Source organism: Corvus kubaryi, unplaced genomic scaffold (assembly GCF_017639235.1).
Source record: "Corvus kubaryi isolate FWS band 111438036 unplaced genomic scaffold, C.kubaryi_AGA036_p1.0 37354, whole genome shotgun sequence".
NCBI classification, from domain to species: domain Eukaryota; kingdom Metazoa; phylum Chordata; class Aves; order Passeriformes; family Corvidae; genus Corvus; species Corvus kubaryi.
Genome location: NW_024581116.1, coordinates 1,385,781 through 1,408,808, shown reverse-complemented (window position 1 = coordinate 1,408,808; position 23,028 = coordinate 1,385,781). Strand labels below are relative to the sequence as shown.

At 52.5% G+C, this 23,028-nt stretch overlaps 1 protein-coding gene and 1 long non-coding RNA gene across 3 annotated transcripts; one reads left to right on the top strand and one right to left on the bottom strand.

The window, feature by feature from the left end:
• Positions 1-404: 404 nt before the first annotated feature.
• Positions 405-5,543, bottom strand: LOC121666882. Of its 2 annotated transcripts, XR_006016825.1 has the most exons (3): positions 5,325-5,543; positions 2,388-4,451; positions 405-1,508 (listed from the first exon to the last, which is right to left on the bottom strand). It is a non-coding gene; the product is annotated as an uncharacterized LOC121666882 (long non-coding RNA). The 2 variants fall into 2 exon arrangements; XR_006016824.1 differs by having other exon boundaries at positions 405-4,451.
• On the top strand, positions 2,960-22,692 carry FAM167A (family with sequence similarity 167 member A). The gene is made up of 3 exons (XM_042032884.1): positions 2,960-3,046; positions 10,606-11,149; positions 19,951-22,692. Exons 2-3 carry the CDS (start codon positions 10,772-10,774, stop codon positions 20,212-20,214), a joined length of 642 nt encoding a protein of 213 aa, XP_041888818.1. The 5' UTR covers positions 2,960-3,046; positions 10,606-10,771; the 3' UTR covers positions 20,215-22,692.
• The last annotated feature ends 336 nt before the right edge of the window (positions 22,693-23,028 follow it).

The window sequence follows — 23,028 nt, the reverse complement described above, 5'->3', positions numbered from 1 at the left end:
GTGTTTGTGGTGTTCAGATCAGCACAGGGGTTCCCAAGGAGGTCTGGCTGCCTCATCCCTGGAAGTGTCCAAGGTCAGGTTGGACAGGGCTTGGAGCACCCTGGGATAGTGGAAGGTGTCCCTGCCCATGGCAGGGGATTGGAATGGGATGATCTTTAAGGTCCCAAACCCTTCCATGATTCTACAAATGACCACTACAACAAGAAATTCCCAGGTTGGGCTTTGCAAAACCACATCCCAGCAAGAACCCAGGCTTGGATCCATGTGTTCCCAAGAATTCACCAGTCCTCTGGAAAAGGTCCTGTGCCCAGGGATGGTGTGGGAACTGGCAGTCTCTGGAGCTCTGAGTGCAACAGAAAGGATTCCTTGTATCTGAGGAAAAGAAAAAAACACTGAGCCATATATGTGGACAGTGCTGGTGTTGCACAGGTTTATTTTGACTCATCCCACATAATCTCAGGTGTCCACTGCAGGTGGTTGGTGTCAGAGCATCACCAGCAGGAGCAGCACTGTTCTTCAGCAGCTCCCCACCAGTTTTTTTGGATGAGGACAACTTATCCAAGATAAATCTGGGCCAAAAAAACATTCAAACCCCATGCACTGGCTTCAGAGGGACGTGGCTGCAGCCTTTCAGTGCTATCTTATGGCAGCTCATCTGAAATCCATTACGCAACTGAATTAAAAATAAACATTTACAGAAGAGGGAGCGGGTGACAGTGTGTGGTCTGTTCCTGCGAGGAGACAGACAGACAGACATCCAGCCTTGGGAGCAACACCTCTGCTGTAAGCTCACCCTGCTAGACCTGGGCTCTGGCCCTGTCTGGCCACGTCCCTGCAAGTCAACTCTCCTGGCTATCAAATCTGGGTGGCTGAATCCGACTTGTTTGTCAGGAAAGGGCCCCAGTCTTGGTCATTCCTGAGCCATGTCCTGGGATTGCTCATCCTACGTCAAAACCAGGCCAGGGGCTGTTTCACCCTGTGCCTGTCTGTTCCCTGGCACTGTTTGGGTTCCCTGACCCAGTTTTGGCTGAAATGTTGCAGGAAATGTTGAACCTCCACGTGCTTGATGGACCAGGCTCTGCTCCATGGGACCCAGCAATAGGATAGCAGGAATGGGCAGGAACTGATGCCCAGGGAGTTCCACCTGGATATGAGGAAGAACTTCCCTTGACTGAGCACTGAACAGAGACCAGAGATGGTGGGGAGTCTCCCTCACTGGGGATATTCCGGTGGGATGGCCCTGCTGGAGCAGGGAGGCTGGACCAGTTGACCCACCGTGATCCCTTCCAACCTGACCCATCCCTGGGATTCTGGGATTCCTTGCTAAGAGTTCCAAGGCAGCTGTAGGTCCCTGTCAGACAGTTTTAACAAGCAGGCAACAGCTCTTCCATCTCCCTTGGCGCCTCTCCATCATCATCAGCCTTCAGGTGTGTCCCTGCAGCACAGCAAGAGCTGATCACCAGGCTGAGTTTGCATATGCAGATCTGAAATCTGACAAAAAACGGGTGCTGGCAAAGCAAAAAAATTTAAAAGAAAAATTGAAAAATTTGCATTTTCATCAGAAATGTGAAAATGCTGCTCTTCACTCTGAATCTGCATTGATGCACCCAGGGCACCCCCCTTCTCTGCACTCCAAACTTCCAAACCCTGTATGGGCACAGCCTCTAAATTACTGGGGGGGGGGGGGGGGGTGGGGGGTACCCTTGGCTTTTGAAGGGAGGTGGGTAATCCCAGCCCTTCCATGAGGAGCTCAGGAAGGGGCTGTAAATCTCTCCCTGTTGCCCACAGGGGGGAGGAGGGATGGTTTAGGCACGAGAAGGGAAGGGTGAAAAAAAGGGGGAAAAAATGTTGTGAAGGGGTTTCTCTCACAAAAGCTGAATGTGGGAATGTGGGAAGGGACCTGGATGGTTGGGGGTCACTGGCCAAGGCTTAACTCTTCACAGCACCAGAATTGCAAATGCAGGTGGTGGCTCTGAGCCACCAGATGTGAGATGTGTGGGGTGCTTTGGAGAGCAGTCCCCAGGCTTTGAGGGGTTAACCTCCATCTTCTGGTGAAGGAAGAAAACCCCCCCTGTCCCCTGCCTTTGATTCTGGACCCCACTCAGCCAGCAGCCGGGGCACTGCCTCTCTCAGTCCCTCCTTGGAAGCAGCTAAAATGGTTTCCAGCCCCACTGGGGAAGCTGTGGAAGCAACAGGCGCTTTCCCAGTACAAAATTCAGGCACAGGCTAGTTCCTAAGCTGGTTTTCTGCCCGGGGATGGATGGTATCAGCAAGCTGGTACCAGCCACGGTGCCCCGAGGCACCACCCTGGGGCTTCCCAGAGATGCTGATGCATCCTTGCAAAATTCCCCTCGGCACACGCAGTCACCCTGGGCAAGCTGTGGCACCTGGAAAACGTTATCCCAAAGCTCTCCCGAGCGCCAGAGGACCACAGGCTCCTTGAAGGGCTGATATCCGTGGTGTGAGACAGGAGTAGCGTGGGGACATCATCCCGGTTGGTGTCGGGAAGAGCCACAGATTCCTTTGGGAGCACAGCAGCTCTCCGGGCATCTCCTGCAAGCCCTGAGGGTACCCGGCCTCCACTGGACCGCTCCATCCCTGTTCTCCGCGCCGAAAGCATCGTGATCCTGCTCCCTCTCCTGGGTGCCGGAGGATGTTTAGGACCCAGGCTGAGCAGCTCCTCCCTTTCAGGTCTCTCCAGGGTTATTGCTTGGTGGGAGGTAGGTTCAGGGCTCGGTGGTATGAATGAAAGAGAGAGAGGAAATCGGCACTGAAAAGCTCAAACTGGAATAGCTCGCCTGTCTCCAGGCAACAGCCCTGACGCAACCGCTGGGGGGGAAAAAAAAAAAGTCCCTTAAATGAAAAAAAAAAACCCAACAAAAAAACCACCACACACACAGATTTCTGAAGCGAGACACAGAGGGGAAGGATGAGACAGACTCCTGGAGGCACTGGTGACACCGCTCTGCAAACACCAAGTTGGGGACCCGAGGTGGAAGGAGGGAGCCAAGATGTCCGTGCAATCCCCTCTCTGATTCCAGCCCCGGTAAGTTTGCTGCTCGTGGTGGCTTGGGGGGACACAGCCACCCTGGGGACACCCAGCACGGGAGCTGCTGCAGAGCTGCCGGGTGCTGGAGGAGACCCCGGGCGTTTTGAGCCCTCGGGAAGGGGGAGCAGCAAGGACCAGGTCCCTGGGGAGCAGCAGTGAGGGGTGATGGGGACCCCACCGAGCAGCAGTCCAGCACTGGGGTCTGGCGTGCTGGTTCTGCTCTGCTGGGGCTGGGGTTTGCAAAGTGTCCCCCCAGCCTCAATCTCCTGCCCCGCCGACATTCCCCGGAGATGGCCGGCACGGCGGCTCCCCAATGACTGGGAATCAGCGCAGGGTCTGAATCCTGCTTCCCGATGATATCTGTGGATTTTGCTCCGAGCTGGGAGCAGCGTGGGGCTCCTCACCCCCTCCAGGAGGATTTTTCCGCACTGGGTGAGGTGTAACAAGGAAGAGGCTGCCCAGGTTTTGGGACAATCACCTGTTGCTCCCTCTGCCCCCAACCTGAGATGTGCAAGGAGCCCTGGACAGGTTTGTGGGGTTGTGCAGTGCAGACATGGTGGGATGAGCGCGGTGGCCTCGCAGGGCGTAGCTACCTCGGGTTTTTGAAGCAGGCACCGTGTGCTGAGCAGAGCAGGTTTCCACCTGCTCAGGGCTGGCCCTCGCAGCTCACGTTTACACCAAGGAGGGGGGAAAAAAAACACAGCCAGAACTTCTTCAGAGCCCTTTATAACAGCTTGGGGTTAATTGTTAAAATAATAGCACCAGCCCACACCCCTCCCAGCACGAGTGTTTGTGCAAGCCCAGCCCGAACGCCCCGGGGTGTTGCACACCAGGGCACCATCCCCATCCTACAGCCCGGACCCGCTCCGGCCCGGGCAGGCTGACACCTCTCCCGCCACAGGCACCTGGCTAAGGACACCCCTCCCTGCTTTCCTGCGATGCTCCCCCTGTTATTCCACAATCCTGCACCCTCCGGACCTTTTCTACCTCGGGGACCTCAGCGGAGCGGGGGGAAAATGGATGAAAATCAAGTTCCTGGCTTCCAGCGAGGAGCCGTGCCCAGCTGATTCCCTTGGCTTTGTCTGCTCATCCCTTGTATCCGAGGAACTCCCCACTTTCCAGCGGGAACGAGCCTGTTTTGGCTGCTGTGGGCTCGCTCTGTGCCAGCCATCATTTCAGCACACGGGGGCTGCTGCTGGGTTCTGCGTCCCAGCTCTTCTCTGCTTTCAAATGCCCATGAAAGTCCCACCTCCCCCCCACCCCCATCCTTCGGGGGGGGGGGGGGGGGGGGGTCTGCACACCACAAAAATCCAGCAGAATGGGAGGAATCCGGCTTCTCCCGGGCTCCGGGCTCGCAATCAGCCCTGCAGCCATTAGGTGTTTGCAAAATGTAGCAGAGACACTGCAGGGAGAAAGAAAAAAAAAATACAAATAATCAGCCTCAGAGCAGCGTAGCCCTTCTGGGGGGAGGGAGAGGAGGGTCTGTTTGCAACCAGCCGATCTGAAATGATATTAAATGCCAAAGAGCAGCTCTGCACTGGGAGAGGACAGGGCTGAGGATAGAGGTTGGACGATCACGGCTCAGATAATTGGATGGGACAGGGGGCATGTAAAGGGGATTAGGGGGTCACCGAGGGGCTGACCCCACTCCCCTGATCACGTTAACTTGGAGCCTGGGGGTCTCCAGTGGGAGCTGGCTGGCCCTGGCGTTGTCCCTGCAGGCGCTGAACTGGGTGCTGGGCAGATTGGAGCTCAGCAAAGCCAAAAAAAAAAAAAAAAAAAAAAAAAGTTGTTTTTTTTTTTTTTTTCTTTCTGAAAACACACCCTTGCGTGCTGCATTTGGGGAAAAAAATAACTCCTCATACTAGTCTCCTGGGAAGAGAGCATTTCTCAGCCTGCCCTGGCTCATTCCCAAGGAATCCCAGCCCTTTTCATTACCCTGGGCGCACGGGCACAGAGGTCCCTGCCTCTCCGTGCTGAAACGTGGCCGTGCTTGGGGTGGCAGCAGGGAAAATAAGGGGACAACCGGCTGTGCCAAGCCACAGGTCCTTAGGGGGCATCTCTGGGAACAGGCTGGCCGTGCCACCTCCGAGATTAGGGCCAAAACCTGCCAGGGGCCTGGGGCAGTGTGTGGAGAAGAAACCTTTGCCTGTAATCTGTGGCTCCACCGACCTCACCAGAACACACCGAGGGTGGACATGGTGGCTTCACCAAGAGCCTGTAAACTTGCCTTTGCTCTGCTCCTTAATCCTTTTCCTCCTCAGAGGAATCCTACCTGGTTTGGGCTGATGGGTTGAGAGCATTGACCCCATCCAGCTCCCCAGTTTGCAGCTACTTCCAACCAACTGGAAGACTGGTTCGCTGGAATGCCAAATATTTCTTCATGCAGGATTTCCACACAAAGCCTGGAAATCTGCTGATCGAGGGGAGTCTGGCCGGTCTGAAAATGGAGCTACAAGGGTCCATCTGAAGCAGGCAGCAGCCTCAGCCCTGCTCCCTCACCAGGAGCCTTCTGGAAGCTGTGGGGGACGCAGGAGGGATGAGCTGTAGTCGGGCAGGAAGGTGCAGATGTGTTTATTGAAACAGGTTCTGACTCCTCCCGCGATGCTGGAAATCAGCCAGGGAGAAGTGCCTCGGGGCAGGGAGTGCAAATTGGTCCCTTCTAATCTCACAGAATCACAGAATCACAGAATGGTTTGGGTTGGAAGGGAGGTCTCTTCCATAAAGCTCATCCTGTTCCACCCCCTGCCATGGGCATGGACACCTTCCTCTATCCCAGGTTGCTCCAAGCCCCATCCAACCTGGCCTTGGACACTCCCAGGGATCCAGGGGCAGCCATCTCTGCACTTCTCCACTCCTCTGATGGGTTTTCTGCAACCCCTACTGCTCTCCCCTCCCCCTTGCAGTGTTTAGGGCTCTTTCTGGACACCATTTGGGCAGAAGGACGGGCCAGGGCAAACTCTTGTCCTGCTCCAGGTCATACGTGAATGGAAAGCCCCTCTTTTTCCCTTTTCCCCATTTTTCTGTGAATGCCATGTCCACATCCATGCTTGTGATGCCCATTTTGGTCACATCAGTGCTGCCATCCTTCCATGAGGAAAGGAACAAGTTCATGGTACAGGAGTGTGGCCCGAAGGTCTCTATGGGCACCGTGCCCAGTGGCACTGAGGCCTCTGCTGTGGTTCCTCCAGCATGGGCAGAGCCCTTTCCATCCTGTCCCGACCATGCTGAGCAGGCAGAGAGTGTCTGATCCTGACAGCACCAATTCCAGCCCTGGAGCATGTCCTGGCTTCGGGATCAGACAGCTCTTCATGGTGCTGGAGTCTTGTCCTTTTGAGGGGAGGGAGGATGAAGGTCACTTTGGGACCAGGCTGGTTTTCTGCAGGAGAGGATTTCAGCTGCTATAGAAAAGGATTGGGTGGGTAAACACTGAATGATAAAATCCAGGGAAACCAGCTCTCCTTGGAGTCAGTGGGGTGGCTGGGGATTTGCTCTGCATCTCTGCAGGACCCCTGTGCAGAGCAGCAGGATGGGGGGCTCTGGCAGTGTGAGGAAGCCCCCAGCTCACCAAATCCACACAGCTCAGCAGCTCCTCTCCCGAGTGAGGCCATTCTGGCATGGAGAAAAGAATGACTGATGTGCAGCCACCCTGAAAGGGAACCACTAGCTCCAGGGAGCTGCAGTGTTTATCCTGATGGGTCTCTCCTTCCCTCACCCCACTCCTGAGGCCTCTGAGTCTCCGCTGCCCCAAGGATGCTGCAGAGCATCCATCCAGCCCCGTGAGCAGCTGGAGTGCTCCCTTACTCCATTGCTATGGCAACCCCTTCTCACAGGCATCTCCTCCTCTCTGCCCCTCTCCCACCCTGCCACAGACACCCGGGGGGGTCAGAGACTCGAGGGGCATCAGTCATCCCCACCCCATCCCTGTGTCACTGCTGTGCTAAGGAGGGAAGCAAACACAGCTCTGCCTGCACACCAGGCACTGTCCCCTGCCTCTAGCTCCACCTCGGTGTTCCTTCATCCCACCTTTTCAGGCTCAGGATCCTCCTCTCCCACTGCGAGAGCTGCATGGTGATGTTGGCAGGTCGGATTTACTCCAGGGGTTTCCTCTGTAGGATCAGGGGCTGTCTGCGTGGCCCAGGGTGACCCCTATGCGAACCTTCAGAGCAAACTGTCAGGGGAGTCACATCCCAAACTCCATGGATCATAGAGGGTGTCCCTGCACCGACTGGAGTGTGGGCATGGGCACCCAGATGAGACCTGGAGACACCAGAGGTGAATTCTTTACACCGCTGAAAGTCCTCAGAGCTTTTTGCCTGAAGGCCTGTTGCATGGACCGACTTCTCAGTGAGAGGGAAACTGAGGCACAAAGCGGCTGAGGTGCTTTCTGAAGGTCATTCACAGGCTGAACCATCGCCTCTGCCCTGTTTGCTCCATGCCAGAGGTGCCATCTGTGGTCAATGTGGGCAATAGGGTTTCTGTCAGCTGGGTTTTTTCTCCTATTGAGGCTTTTTTGTCGTCCCAGTCTCCAGAGGAGCAGAATTCCTCCAACACAGACTCCTACAGTCACTGCTGCTCCTTTGCAATAAGAATTGGGGTTACAGGAATCCACAGTCCACCAGGAACAGTGAAGGAAGAAGAATAATTTGTTCCCCACACCTCCACCTCGGCCAATTGCTGAACTCCCAGTTTAACATTCCTGTTGCTTCTCCATCCCAGGCTTGTGCTCCTGCTGATCGCTTGGGATAGGTCAGTTGACTTCTCCAATGGAAACCTAATCCAAGAAAGAAATTAAAAGGCTTTTTGTTGTTGTTTCAGTGACCTGTTGTGTCCTGTGCTTTCAGGACTCATCTAAAGGAAGGGGGAACCCCCTGAGCAAAGGTTCTTAGTGAGGTGTGAGCAAACCCTCGCCCCATTTTGGAGCTGAACTCATTACCCCTAATTAGGGCTGGCAGGCTCTCCCTGCAGCGAGTGTGATAATGAGACAAATCAAGGATTAATCACTTAGATCCCCTCACACAGGGCAGCCCAGGGGGAGCCCAGCCTAGGGCAGGGAGACTGGGAGTATGTGGATTTGAGCCAGAGGCACGTTTGTTCCTGGGAATTTGGTAGCTCTCCGGCACCAAAGGGTTTGTGTTACAGCACAAGGGCATTTTCACACGCTTACAACTTTCAGATCTCTTTCTCCACAGCAGGTCTTTGATCCAAGTCCAAGATATTGATAGGAAATTAGAGGTGGCTCCATTCTGTCACTTCAGAGTTTGGACAGGCTGGGGAGCAGAGCTGCTTATTTAGGGGGTGTCCCTGCAGAGGGAACGAGGCGTTTCGTGTTACACCAGGGAGGAAGTGAAGGATGGGCTGAATCAATGCTGCTTTTAGGGTAGAAAAACCAAACCTCCTCCAAAGCTGCTGGGACTTGTGGTGACAGGGAGGGGGAGATGGCAGCAGGGCTGTGACAAAGGGGATGCTCCAAGCCACTGTCCTGCTTTCATGGTCCAATGCTCTAAATGTTAACTGAGCTGTGCCCAAGGCTCAAATACCAGGGGCCTTTCCCACCCTGAGGATTCCATACACGCTGGAGAACAGGACAAAAGAGTTTGTGTGGGGCTCTGCTTTGTAGCTGTGGCATTCAGAAAATGATAAAAATATGATCTTTGCTGGGGACTAGCAAATCCAGCAGCCCAGTGTGGAACTGCAGCAGACTCTTGGACTGCTGGGTTTGGGCCACCCTCAGCAACCTGCACAGAGGTCTCAATGAACAAAAAAAAACCCCTCAGAGGTGAAGTCTTTGAAGTCATTACTTCTTTTCCTTTATTGATCTATTGAGGCTGGAGCTGGAGGAAAGGTAAATTCATCGACATGCCCTGAGCCCTGCAGAGCACCCCTCCCCCAGGGCAGCCCACTGCTTTCCCCTCTATTTTTCAAGAGAAGAAGGAAAATTGTTGCTGTTCCAGGCACGAGAGCTGTTGGCTTCAACCTGACAGAGTGTCTGTGAAGGCTCCCTCTCCTGTAAAACTCTCATTAACATAAATAGGAGCAGGAAAGAGACCACAACATGACTAATCCTCCACCCCCACACTGTCTGTGTGTACGCTATCAACTCCTCGTTCAGCTCATGTGCCCCCACACAATTGTTGGGATAAATCTTGCGCGCTCTCTCTCTCTCTGTGTTTATTTTAAATTGAATCTTCTTACTGAAAAGGTTGGAGAGGCATAATTATGGTCTGGATTTCAGAGCTGCACACGCCTTTGTGGAAATGGCAGGGAGAAGAATGGCTGAGTAACTCTAGGAAGCTGCACACATCCTGCCTGCTTTTCCAGGCATCTCACCAGGCAGGCAAAAAAGTATTTCGTTTTGCTCCTGGCATTCAGAGGAGAGCTCTGGATCTATTCCTAGCTCAGCTATAGATGAGCACACGACCTTGAGAACGTCCCTTACCTGATCCTGCAGGCAAATGAATACAGAAGCTGCCTGAGCTTAACTCTTGGAGAGTTGTTCGAGTCCTCTGCCCCTCCAGGGCCCAGGGTTTGTCAGAGCAGCTTTGGGCACAGCTTCCATGAGTGCTGACAGGAGCAGAAGTGGGGAGGAAGCTCCTGGTTTCTCTGTGCTACTGCTCCTAAGGGGTGTTACAAGGGACCGTTCCCACTGGATAAAGTGGATGTGGCCAGTGGTGGAAACCACAAGTCCAAGTCTTCCTGGATGTCTGAACCCAAACCATGCCAGCAGCCCAGTTAGTTCCTCACATGGCTGGGAGCACATTCCGGGCTGGAACCAGGGGGTCAGAAGGGAGCTGAGTCCTAAGCTGCATCTTCAGCAAACCCAGATCTAAACCCTGATCTGTAAAACTGGAGTGTGGTGTGGGGAGGAATAAATCCCTTTTTCCAGTTCTCCTTTTGACTCAAACTCTTGGGAGAAGTTTGGGTTCACAGAATCCCAGAATGGTTTGGGTTGGAAGGGACCTTAAAGATCGTCCCATTCCACCCCCTGCCATGGGCAGGGACACCTCCCACTAGCCCAGGTTGCTCCAAGCCCCATCCAACCTGGCCTTGGACACTTCCAGGGATCCAGGGGCAGCCACAGCTTCTCTGGGCACCCTTTGCCAGGGCCTCACCACCCCTACAGGGAAGAATTTCCCCCTAATATTTCATCCAAACTTCCCCTCTTTCAGGTTGTCTTACTTGATTTGCCCAAATGGGGAAATGTGGGTTTGCCAGGCAGAAAATCAACAAGACCAGACAGTCCAAAACCCAGCAGTAGCCACTGGTGTTTCCAGAGAATGTTGGGGTCTGGGAATGTGTCCTGGCCTCCTTGGCAACCTTTCCATGGCCCCTTGAGTTAAGATTGGAGGTGTAGGTAACCAGAGCTTTGCTAAAAGCCGGAGCCTGTCTGTTCCTGCCCCAAAGCACTCAGATAACTGAGGTGAGATCACCCTCCCCAGCAGCACTCTGGCACTGAGCCTCTCCCAAAGCCCTCACTCCCCTGCTCCAGCAAGAGCTGTCTCTCTTTCCTCACTCCCTTTTTCCTTCTCAAAACCAATCCTTTTTTTCTCTTCTAGGTCTTCATCCAAGGCTGGTTTGCTGCTTGAGCAGGGGCCCACACCTCAGCTGTCCTCCAGGGTGCTGTGTTGGGCACCTCGTGACACCAGGTCAAACCTTGAGGGTTCTCATCCCCATCCCTGGCCCTTTCCAGCCCACCTCTATGCCTTTGGACTCCCAGAGAGGATGTCTGTCCCCCAAATCCAAATAGAGGAGGCGCTGGACAGCACGGATGCTGGCTCTGGGGGGGTTCCTCCTCCAGATGATCACCTGAGGACCCTCAAGGCATTGACAGAGAAGCTGAGACTGGAGACCAGGCGCCCCTCCTACTTGGAATGGAAGGCAAAGCTGGAGGAGCAGGCTTGGAAGAGCCCCCAGGCTGAGGGAGATGGGGAGGACGAGGCCACCAAGGCCAAAAAGACCCCAGGGGAGACTGTCCCCATGAGGAAGGTGCAGCTGCACCTCAACGGGAGCCCTGCCCAGGACAAGGGGACTGTCACCTCAGGGAGAATAGGTGGCTTTGAGAGCATCGACGAAGCTTTGACGTGGCTCAGGAAGGAGCTGGTAAGTGATTGCCTGTCCCTGTTAGCACAAATTTTGAAGAGGGATAAAAATGAAAGAGTGGGGAAACTCCTTGTTCCTGCCTGCCTTCAGCCCCAGGTGGAAAGGCAACAATCAGTCATTGTGTTTTCCATCAGTCATTGTGTTTTCCACACCTGGCTCTTCCAGGTCCATCTTCTGTTGCCTTTTTCTTCATTCAAATCCAGTCCACATTTCAGTCATCTTCCCATCCCAATCTTGGGCCCTGTCTCACACATCTGTTTATTTCTGGACATTTCACAGAGAAAAGAGAGGACAAAAATGCTTTGTTTTTTCTAGGAATATGTGCTATAGGAAAATACACAGAGCCAGGGCACAAGGGCTGGAATTCACCTTTTCTCTGTCACTTTGCTATCATGGTCTTCAGCACAAATTTATCCTGGGCCTGACCCAGCTCCTGACCCAGCTCAGGAGTCAGCACAGCCTGGGGATAATTCCCAGGAGAATGCACCAAGCCTGACAGAGTTCAAGAAATGTTTGGAAAACACTCTCAGGCACATAGAGTGATTCTGGGGTTGTCCTGTGCAGGGCCAGGAGTTGGACATAATGATCCTTGTGGGTCCCTTCCAGCTCAGGGTATTCTATGATTTTCTGGAGGCCAATAGGATGGATGTGTCCCTGTCAGGGCAGCCTGAATTCAGGTCTGGAGAACCAGTCCAGGTGATCTTCACAAGGGTAGAAGCAACCAGGTTCCAAAAACACACTTCCCAGAGATCCTTCCCTTCTCCTCACTGGCATGAAAAGTCCTTATTATTTGGCCCAAATTACTGGAAGTGACTCATGACACGTGGCTCTGTTTCTGTTGCCCAGTTGGAACTTTGCCTGTGAGTCCCAGCAGGAATATTTGCAGCAGGGGCTGGGACATCACTTGTGGCCAACACTTGTGAAAATGTTCCTGTGCAGACGCTTTGTTTTTGAGAAATACTGAAATCTTTGAGGGGAACTTCTGACAACAGTGAATAATAGTTTTAAAGATTTCTTTGTGACTTTTGCTTCAGGTAATGTTGACTTGTCAACTTTCTGTTGCTGTATTCACCCAACTCCTCTGATCCCCTGAGAATTTATTTACAGTGGTGGTTCTGGGTGCTGTGCTTTGGTGACTTTGTTTCTCAGGATCTTGGCTTTCAGGCATTCAGGACTATTAGGAACAGTGTTGACATGATCCCCTACAACCCCTCAGTGCTCTGGAGAACCTCAGCTCCAGATGTGTGACCTGAATCTGGGTGCAATCCTAAATTCACACTTGATGTAAACCCTGAATCTCGAGATGGTCAAAGACAGCAAGAAGTAGATTTTCCTTCTCAGAATCCTGGATTTTAAAAGATTTGGGGTTTTTTTCAATCTCTGCCCATGATGGAAGTATAAATTGTCTCAGAGTCTGATTCTACCCCTTAGACTGGGGTGTGGTATCTAAACCACCATCTGTCAAAAACTGAAAGTTTAAATTAAGGAAAAGAAAAGGCCAAGCAAACCTTAATTGTTCCCCACTTTTCATTTTCCAGACACTTAATTACACTGGTCTTTGCTGGATCTGGACGTAACTGGTAATTTAGAACAATTTCCCCAAAAGAGAGAGCAGTTTTTTGACTGACCACAGGGTGAAATAGCTGTGCTGGAGGCACGAGTGTGGGTAAGAGCTGCCAGCAGGCAGAGGGAGCACAGCCAGGCCATCCCATCACACGGTGTTGGAACCAAAAGGTGCATTTTGCATTGCATTTCAAGGGTGAAATCCAGCTTTTTGTCAAATAAAGGAACAAGCTTCCAAACATCCCAACATAGCCAGGATTTTTCCTTGGTTTTGCCCATGTTGTGGTAAGAAAGACATCGGGAAGGCTCCATAGCAGGATGAAGCCCAGCGACCAACCAGATCCTGGGCTGATCCCCCAGCATGGGCAGGAGGGGACGGGGGATTCTGCTCCTGTGCCCTGCTCAGGTGAGACCCCACCTGCAGAGCTGCCTCCAGCCCTGGGGCCCAGCACAGGAAGGACGTGGAGCTGCTGGAGCAATTCCAGAGGTGGCACCAGGATGATCAGAGGGATGGAGCAGCTCTGCTGTGAGGAAAGGCTGAGAGAATTGGGATTGTTCATCATGGAGAAGGCTTCAGGCTGACCTAATTGTGGTCTTCCAGTTCCTGAAGGGAGCCTACAAGAAAGATGGAGAGGGACTTTGGACAAGGGCCTGGAACGACAGGACAAGGGGGAATGGCTTCCCACTGCCAGAGAGCAGGGATAGATGGGATTTTGGGAAGGAATTCCTGGCTGTGAGGGTGGAAAGACCCTGGCACAGGGTGCCCAGAGAAGCTGGGAAGTGTCCAAGGCCAGGTTGGATGGGGCTTGGAGCACCCTGGGCTAGTGGAAGGTGTCCCTGCCCATGGCAGAGGGTGGGATGGGATGATCTTTAAGGTCCCTTCCAACCCAAACCATTCCATGATTCTGTGATTCCATTAGATGGTTATTTAGGGTCTGTAGGATTCATCTATCCAATGAAAGGGCAAAAGCTGGTGAAGGTGGAGACTCTTTCCATGCAGGAAAGAAGTGCAGCAGCCATGTCCCTACTGAATGAAATGCAGAGTGTGCAGCTCCATCACCCCCAACCCTCAGCACAGCTCCCAGCGTGTTCAGGCCAGGTTGTTTCAACAGCATCACCCTGGAATGGTTCTGGCTTGTCCCAGGGAGCATCCCGCCAAGCACTTGGAGCTTCAGGAGTCTGCACATGCTGGGGACTGTTCCCAACAGGCAATGGGTACAGGACCACCCAGCTTTGGATTTATCTCTATCTCAGACAAAAGCAGCAGAGGCAGGAGAGTAAATTTCATGCTATCATAGAAGAGTTTAGGTTGGGAAAGCCCTCTAAGATCATTGAGTCCAAGCACTCCCCAGCTCTGCCAAGGCAGTACTAAACCATGTCCCCAAATGCCACACTCACACAGCTTTTCAGTCGCTCTGGGGATGGGGATTCCTCCACTGCACTGGCCAGCTGCGCCAGGGCTGGACAATCCTTTTCCTGAAGAATTTTTTCCTAGTATCCAATTTAAACCTCTCTTGGGACAACTTGAGGCCATTTCCTCTTGCCCTATCTCTTGTTACTCCCAATCCACACAAAAGCCATCATCTGACACTGCAAGGAATTTTCCTCTGTGTGTCCAGAGTCTGCTCAGGTTTAGCTTCAGCCAGGTTCAGGCTGCTCATGTTCAGAAGTGAAGGAAAAGACAAACCCAAGGTTTTCTTGTCCATCTGGTTTTCTTGGCCTGTCACCTGCCATGACCAGCCCCAGGCCCTGGTTCTGCACACCAGGCCCTGGCCCTGGTTTGTAGGACTGACATAAGCCCACAGAGCCTCAGCCAGCCGCGTCAGCTGGGCCCTGCTGAGAACCTGGCCCCGAGAAGCTGATTTATTCAGACATGCGAACTGCTCTTGTTTTTGTGCTGAGAGGCTCTGTGGAGGTGTAGGAGCAAATTGCAGCTCTCAGCGTGCGCTGAGCTGCCCCGGGGCTGGAGCATTTCCCTCCCCAGCTCCTCCTGCCTCTTCTTTGCCCTTGTGTTTGCCTTTGCACTGTCAAGTGTGGCAGCTCCTCATCTGTGCTGAGAGCAAAACCATCACCAGCCTGGGGATGGTGACAGACTTGAGGACTGGGGGGGTCACACTTTGCTCTTTGTTTTTGAAATTTGCCAGGTTTTACAAGTTATAAAATTAAGCACTCAGAGTTCTCTCCCTCTCAAGTATGGCCAAAGTACAAACCTATGAACAGGGACATCTTAGAATAGTTGTAACTTTGTCCCCTTAGGAAAAATGAGTTTTCTGTCTCAAATTCACCAGTTTGGTACTCAGATCTGAGTGAGCCTGCATTCTGTGAGCCAGAATGCAGGAAGGAGTTGAAAAGGAACACAAATATCTGATGTCCTCTCCTGGGAAATTGTAAAACACCAGTGTCCTGTTGGTCACACATTTATTATTACGTATTAGGCACTATTATTATCATTTGGGATACTGATATTGGCTGAGCAAGTGCTTGAGTGAATTTAAACAAAATTTCCTCATTATGAGGGTGCAGAGGCCCTGGCAAAGGTTGCCCAGAGAAGCTGTGGCTGCCCCTGGATCCCTGGGAGTGTCCAAGGCCAGGTTTGGACGGGGCTTGGAGCAACGTGAGACAGTGGAAGGTGTCCCTGCCCATGGAACAGGATGATCTTTAAGGGTCCCTTGCAACCCAAAGCATTCCATGACTCTGTGACCTCTACTGTTAAGTTGCTGAAACTAGGGAAGAGTTTAGAATTTATTATGGAACAGGACCATGCCCAAGGGTCAGCTTGGGTGCAGCCACCCTGTTTTCAGGAGAGAGGGAGCCAACACAGACTAAACAACACTGAGGAAGAGTGAGATTTGGTACCCACGACAGGCTTTGCATGGGCTGCACCACAAGGACATGAGTACCTAAAATTACCCACAACAGGGTGGTGTCTGAGCACCTTTGAAGAAGCTCCAAACCAAAACACAGACAATGTGGACTTCTCTGAAGGGTTTGGCAAGGATCTGACAAGTGGCCTGTGCTTCTCCGTGCTTGAACCCAAGTGGCTGCACGCAGGAAAGCACCAACTCACATCTCAGTTTCTTTTGATCTTTTGGAAATAAAAAGGGCTGGCCCTGCGGGAGCAGCTGTTTCTCCACAGACCGTCCCCCTGAGCTTCATGGGCCAGGCTGGGACTTCATCCATGGGACTCTTCTCTTCTGGGAGGAGAGGGAAATCTCAAAGAGCTCCCCATCTCCATGCCTTGGGGTGTTCCCTGCTGAAACACCCCCCACAACAATGCAGGGAAAAGATGGACTGCTGGAAATGGGAAAATTATTGGAAAATTATTCCTGTCTGTTGAAGGCAAAATTGAAGGCAACTGCTTGTATCTGTTTGGGCTGAGCCACCTCAACTGGAAAACAGGAAAGAATACATCCAAAGCTTTCTCTCCCTGGGAGAGAACAACCCTGGGAGACTTTGAGGCTTAATCCAAGCAGAAAATCCTCCCTGGCTTCATAAGATTCTGTAGTCCAGCTTTGCATTTCAACCCAGCAGTTGCTTCACTGCTGGGAAGGAGCTGAGTTTGATTCCCCCTTCCACCCTGGCAAGTTCAACCCAGCATCCTGTGCACCCCAACAGCATTCCCCAGCCATGCTGGTGAGAAACAGCTGGAGCTGGGTGTGCAGGAAGAGCCCAAATGTGTTAGAAATTCGGGTTTTATGAGCAAGACACACCTAAGGTCTTCCTGTCCTGGCCATGAGAGGATCAAAGGAGATGGAAAGCCTGGCTTCTGCTGGATGCTCCCCATGGGTTTCTCCAGGACGTTGCACTCCGTGTGGGGGATCCTGCTGCTGTCCCACATGGGTGAACTGGAGCGTGGAGTTACCTCGTGGTGCCCGGCCCTGTGGGCGAACTCTGCCAACCAAAAACCCCACGGCTTCCCATGAGGTGGCCCCTGTAATCCCGTTATTCATTCCCAGGCAGCTCTGTGGGGCTCTGCTGGCCTGTCAGTGCTGCTTTTAAAGGGACATCACTCATCCTTTCCAGCGATTGTTTGGTCCTCAGCATGGGACGGGGGGAATGGCTTTAGTATTTGTGCAGAGCCTCTGGGAAAGGGAAGGAGAATGAGGATTTCTGGGTTCTGGCTGAAATTCCACTAAATATTCCGGGAGGGTTTGACCAGAGCAGTGTTTAATGGGAGAGCTCCATGGATGCAGGACAGGGGGTTTGCACCTCAAGCCAAGCCCCAGGGATGAGTGTGAGGAGTGAGAGTTCATGTCCTGCAGAGCAGCCCAACTTTCGTGCTCCACCCTCTGCCCAGATGTCACCCCGTGGAGCTGCCTCTGCAGGACCTGTCACCAGCCAAGGAACTCCCAAGCCCTCGGGAAGACAAGGCAGCCTTCCAAGGAGCGCAGGCAGTCACAGCCCTCACCCCGTGTGCCATCTCCTCCTTGTGCACATCATCCTCTCATAGAAACATGGAATCGCTAAGGTTGGAAAAGCCCTCGAAGATCGTTGAGTCCAAGGCCACCTCTAAACCATGTCCAAAAGTGCCACATCCACATGCTTTTAGTGAACCATTGCCAGGCTTTGTTCCTCATCTTCATTTTCTAGAGGGCTTTGCCTTCCAGCTTGCATGAAACCAAACGGCTTCCTCAAAAGAGAGGGAAAACAAGAACCGGTCAAAAAATGTAAAGCTGGTTTGCAAGAGGAAAAAAGCACCTATAGCTCACACCCCTCTGCACAATGGCCTCATAATTCTCTTTTAAATGCTTTTTTTTGTTGGCAGCAGAGGCTTTTTTAATCCCACATTCTTCCAAATATTAAATGAAAGCCTTTGTTGGCATTTCTTAGGTAAGTTGATACACCGAGAAGAAAGAATGACCCAGGGTCTCTTCAATAGCACCTGTGATCACCTCCCTGATAAAGTGTCAGCATTTGTTGTGAGACAGGGAAAATTATCAACAGAATGATTTTTTTTATTACTGCAACTCAGGTGGGAGAATAAAAGCCTGCCTGGCATGGCTCTGCTGGGGGCACAGGTTATGGAGTCTGAGAGGAAGTAGTGGAGTGTTTTTTGAAAAAGGTGAATGGCCACTACCCTGCCAACAATTTGAGAGAGATTTCCTGAGAGAGGGAGAGAGATTCACTCAGAGATTGGTACAAAGGTGACTTAATCCCCTCCAGACAGCCGAGCTGGAGTCCAGCTGCTGGCTGGGAGCATCAGACAAGGTCCTCCAGGATGCCTCTGTAGTGTCAGAGAAACACAGAACGGTTTGGGTTTGAAGGGATTTAGATGGGATATTGGAAAGAAATTCTACCCTGAGAGCGTGGTGAGGCCCTGGCACAGGTTCCCATCCCTGGAAGTGTTCAAGGCCAGGTTGGACAGGACTTGGAGCAACCTGGGACAGTGGAAGGGGTCCCTGCCATGGCAGAGGGTGGGGCTGGATGAGCTTTAAGGTCCCTTCCAACCCAAACCATTCTGGGATGCTCTGATTGTCTGGAGGAGGAGGGATTATGGCACAAGCTAAAGCCACCCTGAGGCTGCTTTGGTTCACACCCTCCTTGCAGCAGCCCTTGTTTCAGGCATGGAAAGGTCTCATGTAGGAATATCAGGGTCTCTGTGGGGTCTCTCAAGGGGAATTTTCCCTCCTCCCTTCCCTTCTGCATCTCCATGCACAAGTCACCAGGCCAGGAATAATTTACTCCCTACACCCAGAGCTACATCTGTACCCACAAATTGAGCAGATCATTTTCAGGCCTGGAGGGAAACTGATATGGTCTGATCACATCCCTGCTGCTAAAATCCAGACAAGGGAAATTTATCCCAAAACCTAGAATCATGGAGTCCTGGAAGTGCCTGAGCTGGAAAGGACCTTTGAGATCACCCTTCTGGGGGGCCTGTTTGGCTTCTCTCCCACCCCCTTTTCTCTGCAGCTTTTGTGGTTTTGTTGCTTTTCTGTGAGGAGGGAAGTGGAGTGAGAAAAGGGAATTGTCTTGATCTGCTTTTCCAGCCCTGCCTGCTCCTGCTCCCCAGGCTGATTCCCACACCAAGTGTTCACCTCCTTCCTTCACTACCCACAGCATCCTGTGGCAATGGATTTTCTTAATTATGAGTTAGATTTTTTTAAAGAATAGAAGACCTCTTTTCTTTCATTATTTCTGAATCTTCCGCCTTTCCAAGCCAGGTGCCAGGGGAGAGAAAAATACGTCCAAAACACTTAGATCATTAGCTTGGAGGTGGTAGTTCTCTCTCCTGGGGGAAACCATGGAGGTCCCATCCTGAGAGCCACTTCAAATCACCGAGATAAAATAAGCCACAGGGGAGGTGGAGACTGTCATGGACCAGCTCTGATTTATGCAGGCTGGAAACCCAGGCTGAGTATTTGGGGATCAGTTATTCGGTGTTCTTTTAATTGGTCCTTTCCACCTCTAATTGCTCCATCTCCCTGTGGCTGCTGCCTTATGAGCAAAATTAATTTGGGCTTTGTTTAATGTTGAGATGGAGGCTCTGAAGCCTGACGGATACCCAAGCCAACAGCCTTGGCATGGCTTTAATTCCAGTTTCCTGGTGCTCCTGAAAACACGAGCAGGCACAGACTTTCTCGATTGTTAAAAATTCCCCATCCTGAGCTGCTATATTTTTGGGATGCATTGCTGGCTTGGAAGATCCCCGTCTCCCTCCCAGATGGAGCACCTCTAGATGAGTTTACAGAATCACAGAAGCAGCTAGGTTGGAAAAGACCTTTGAGATCATCAAGTCCAACCTGTGACCCAACACCACTTACCAACCAGACCATGGCACTGAGTGCCGCATCCAGTCTTTTTTTAAACACCTCCAGGGATGGTGACTCCACCACCTCCCTGGGCAGCCCATTCCATGCCCAATCACTCCTTCTGTGGAGAAATTTTTCCCCATGTCCAGCCTAAACCTCTCCTGGCGCAGCTTAAGGCTGTGTCTTCTTGTCCAGTCGCTGGATGCTTGGGAAAAGAGCCCGATCCCCACCTGGCTGCCCCCTCCTGTCAGGGAGTTGTAGAGAGTGATGAGGTCTCTCTGAGCCTCCTCTTCTCCAGGCTGAGCCCCCCCCCAGCTCCCTCAGCTGCTCCTCACAGGGCTTGTGCTCCAGACCCTTCGCCAGCCTTGTCACCCTTCTCTGGACACATCCAAGCACCTCAACATCCTTCCATTCCGTGCTCTGGTGCAGCTTCGAGCAGGACGCAGCAAATTTGCCACTAAAAACCCTCTTCCCTCCCCGTTGCAGGCAGAAATGCGTCTGCAGGACCAGCAGCTGGCCAGGCAGCTCATGCGGCTGCGCAGTGACATCAACAAGCTGAAGATCGAGCAGACGTGCCACCTGCACCAGCGCATGCTCAACGATGCCACCTACGAGCTGGAGGAGAGGGACGAGCTTGCCGACCTCTTCTGCGACTTCCCCCTCGTGAGCTCCTTCAGCCTCTCCACGCCCCTCAAGCTCATCGGGGTCACCAAGATGAACATCAACTCCCGCCGGTTCTCGCTGTGCTGAACGGGGGGGAAGGAGAGGGAAGGATGGGAGAGAAAGAGGGAGACGGGTCTCTCTGCCTCATGGCTGGGTGAGGAAAGGCCAACGAGGAGCAGAGGGAACGGGAGCAAACAGGGAACCCGCAGCTGGTCTTGGTGGCAGCGCAGAGGTGGGCACTGGAATGGCCCAGGGATGCTCATGGGGAAGGCAGGACCTGCATGGAGGAGGCCTGGAGAGCATCCGAACCCAACACGTGCACTCAGCTCCTTTGCCAAGTTCCTTCTCCTCCTCTTCCCCCCGCAGGACGCAGCTCGGTGTAGGTGGCTGTGCTCAAAAATCAAAGGAGGGGTCAAAGATCAGCCACAAAGCAAAATCCCTCTTCCCTTCCCCTTCCTCTCCCCCCAGGCTGGAGCAAGAGTGTTGCTCTCCCTCCATGGATGTCTCCCTGGGCACCAACCCTCAGCCTCTGCTGCTGCAAGCGCAGGGTCCGTGGGGCTGTTTCAGGTGGGAAGTTGATTTCCAGTGGGAAGGAGCCCTCCCAGCAAGCAAAGGGCTGTGGGTTAAATGGTACCAGCCCCAACAAGTGGTGAGAAGATGTGTTTGTTGGATTGCTCCATAGAGTCCAGGTCACTACAGCTTCCTTTTGCCTGTGGTATAGATTATGGATTCTCCATGGGCACATTCAGAGATTCCAGCTGACCAGAAATCTCCTGTGTGCTCTGGAAGTCATACCCAGAGCAATACATGTTTCTGATCCTGTTGGATCCCATTGTCAGCCACAAGACACCCTGTGGTTCTCCCTGCAAATGAGGAAATGTCGTACCCAAGACATCGCCTATCAGAGAAATCCCCAGGCTGACACCCCCCAGCAGCAGCACCAGCAAATCCTGGATCCTCTGTAGCAACACACATCCATCAGAGACAGGAACTTCAAGAGGAGAAAAGGGACTTTTGGGTAATGAACTCAAAAAGGGACTTAAAATTTAAGGGAGAAATTGCTGTGATGAGCTTTGGACCTGCAGCAACATAGGGGTTCCCCCCCTGCCCAGCAGAATGTGAGATGGATGCTGGATTTTCTTGCCTTTCAGTGCACACAGCTGCCTGTACCTGGCACAGGGGGCAGAGACCTCTGGTGCAGCCCAGCAAGGGCAGGGACTCCAGAGGCTTTGCCATGGCAATTTTGGGACACTTGGCACCCAAGACAGTACACATGAAGCGTGGGTGCCGTCAGGTGCTCCCTCCTGTGCCCACACCGCTCCTGACCCTGTCAGGGTGGAACAATCCTGCTCATGTCATCCCTGCCCATGGCAGGAGGGTTGGGATCAGATGATCTTTATGGTCCCATCCAACCCAAACCGTTCTACGAACCCAGCCCAACTCTGCTCCTCACCATGTGCCTGAGCAGGAGCAGCTCTTGGCTGAGCAGACCTGGCTGTGTCCGCAGCATCAGCCTGGGAAGGAGCAGGAGGAGCAATCCCGCTGCTCTGGAAGCTGTGGCTGTGTCGATGTGCCTGTGGCTGTCTGTGAGCTCTGTGTGTGTGTCAGTCTCTGTGTGTGTGCATCTGAGCCCGCAGGACGCCTCTCCCGGGAGGCTCCGGGCTGGGTTCATGCCTTTGTTCCGAAAGGTGACGGGAGCCGAGATCCGGCGAGACTCCGACGTGCCTGGGAGGATGCAATGAGGCTTCCAGACCTGGGGGCTCCACAGGGAGTTTTAGGTTGGTGCAGAGAAGACAGATAATTCGTGTGCCTCCACAGGTCTCCGTGGGAGGGACAAATTAAGGGGTTCACAGACATGTGGGGCTGGTGACTCTGGAGCTGAGATCGGTCCTCCATCCCCCGCAACCCCCGGGTGATGCCTCCCCATCCACTCCAAAGCTCCCTGAGTATCTTTTCTTTCTGCTAAGGAAGAATTTTAGGCACCAGAGCTTTATCTACACCATCAGCACCATGCCTGGGTGCTGAATCTTGTGCTCCCCAGGTGAGGAAGGTTTATTTTGGGTTGTGACCAGACTGTCACTTGGCCTCTGGACAAGACAACCAGCCGCGGTGCCGCTTAGTTTACTAGGAACAGCCTTATTTCCCCATCGACATCTTGGAAAAAAAACCAACCCACCTCATTAAAATTCTTCTTTGTTTACTTTTTTCATGAAAATAAATCAGTTTGTGTCCCACATGTTGATTTTCAGAGGCATTTTCAATCAGAAGATAGAAATGATGGTTTTTCAGTGAAAAGAATGCCTTGGAAAGGGGGATTGTTTCTCTCTAGGGGCAACTGGAGTCGAGTACAGGGTGGACCTGCCTTTGGGCTCTTGCCTGGTATCCAAAAGCAGGAGGTTAATTCAAGCACAGTCTTAGGGGGTCTTTACACGTGGCATTGGAAAATCAGACGTCTGGGTTCCAGACATGTATTTTCTGCATTAAGGGGGATGAGGGGTGGGTGTAACTGCCAGCTGTTTGTCAAAATGCACATTTTTTTAATTATAAAAGGTCTGTCTGTATTGATTTGTGCCTCTGGTCTCTCACTGTGCTGAGGAAGCACCAGGATGGTGCGTTCCAGGATTACAGGTGTGCCGGGTTTGTTCCTGGCAGGTTTCTGTATCCACTCACACCCATCAGCTCCACCTGGCAGTCCAGGAGAGATGGGAGGGGAAGAGGAAAACCAGGTGGGAGCACTTATGGTGTATTTGGACAAAAATGTATGGGAAAGAAAGCAAAAAACAGCAACAACAACAAAATCCCTTTTTTATGTTTTATGTTTTTCAGCCACTGAATAAAAAATGGGTCCAGGCACTTAAAATATATCAGGGAGGAAAAAATAGATAGAAATAGTTCTGATTT

What these genes read in the sequence shown, in the direction of transcription:
- FAM167A (XM_042032884.1), top strand. Translation starts at nt 10,772, where the DNA reads ATGTCTGTCCCCCAAATCCAAATAGAGGAGGCGCTGGACAGCACGGAT. An exon ending in CGTGGCTCAGGAAGGAGCTG is followed by an intron (nt 11,150 to 19,950) that starts GTAAGTGATTGC and finishes TCCCCGTTGCAG; the next exon opens with GCAGAAATGCGTCTGCAGGA.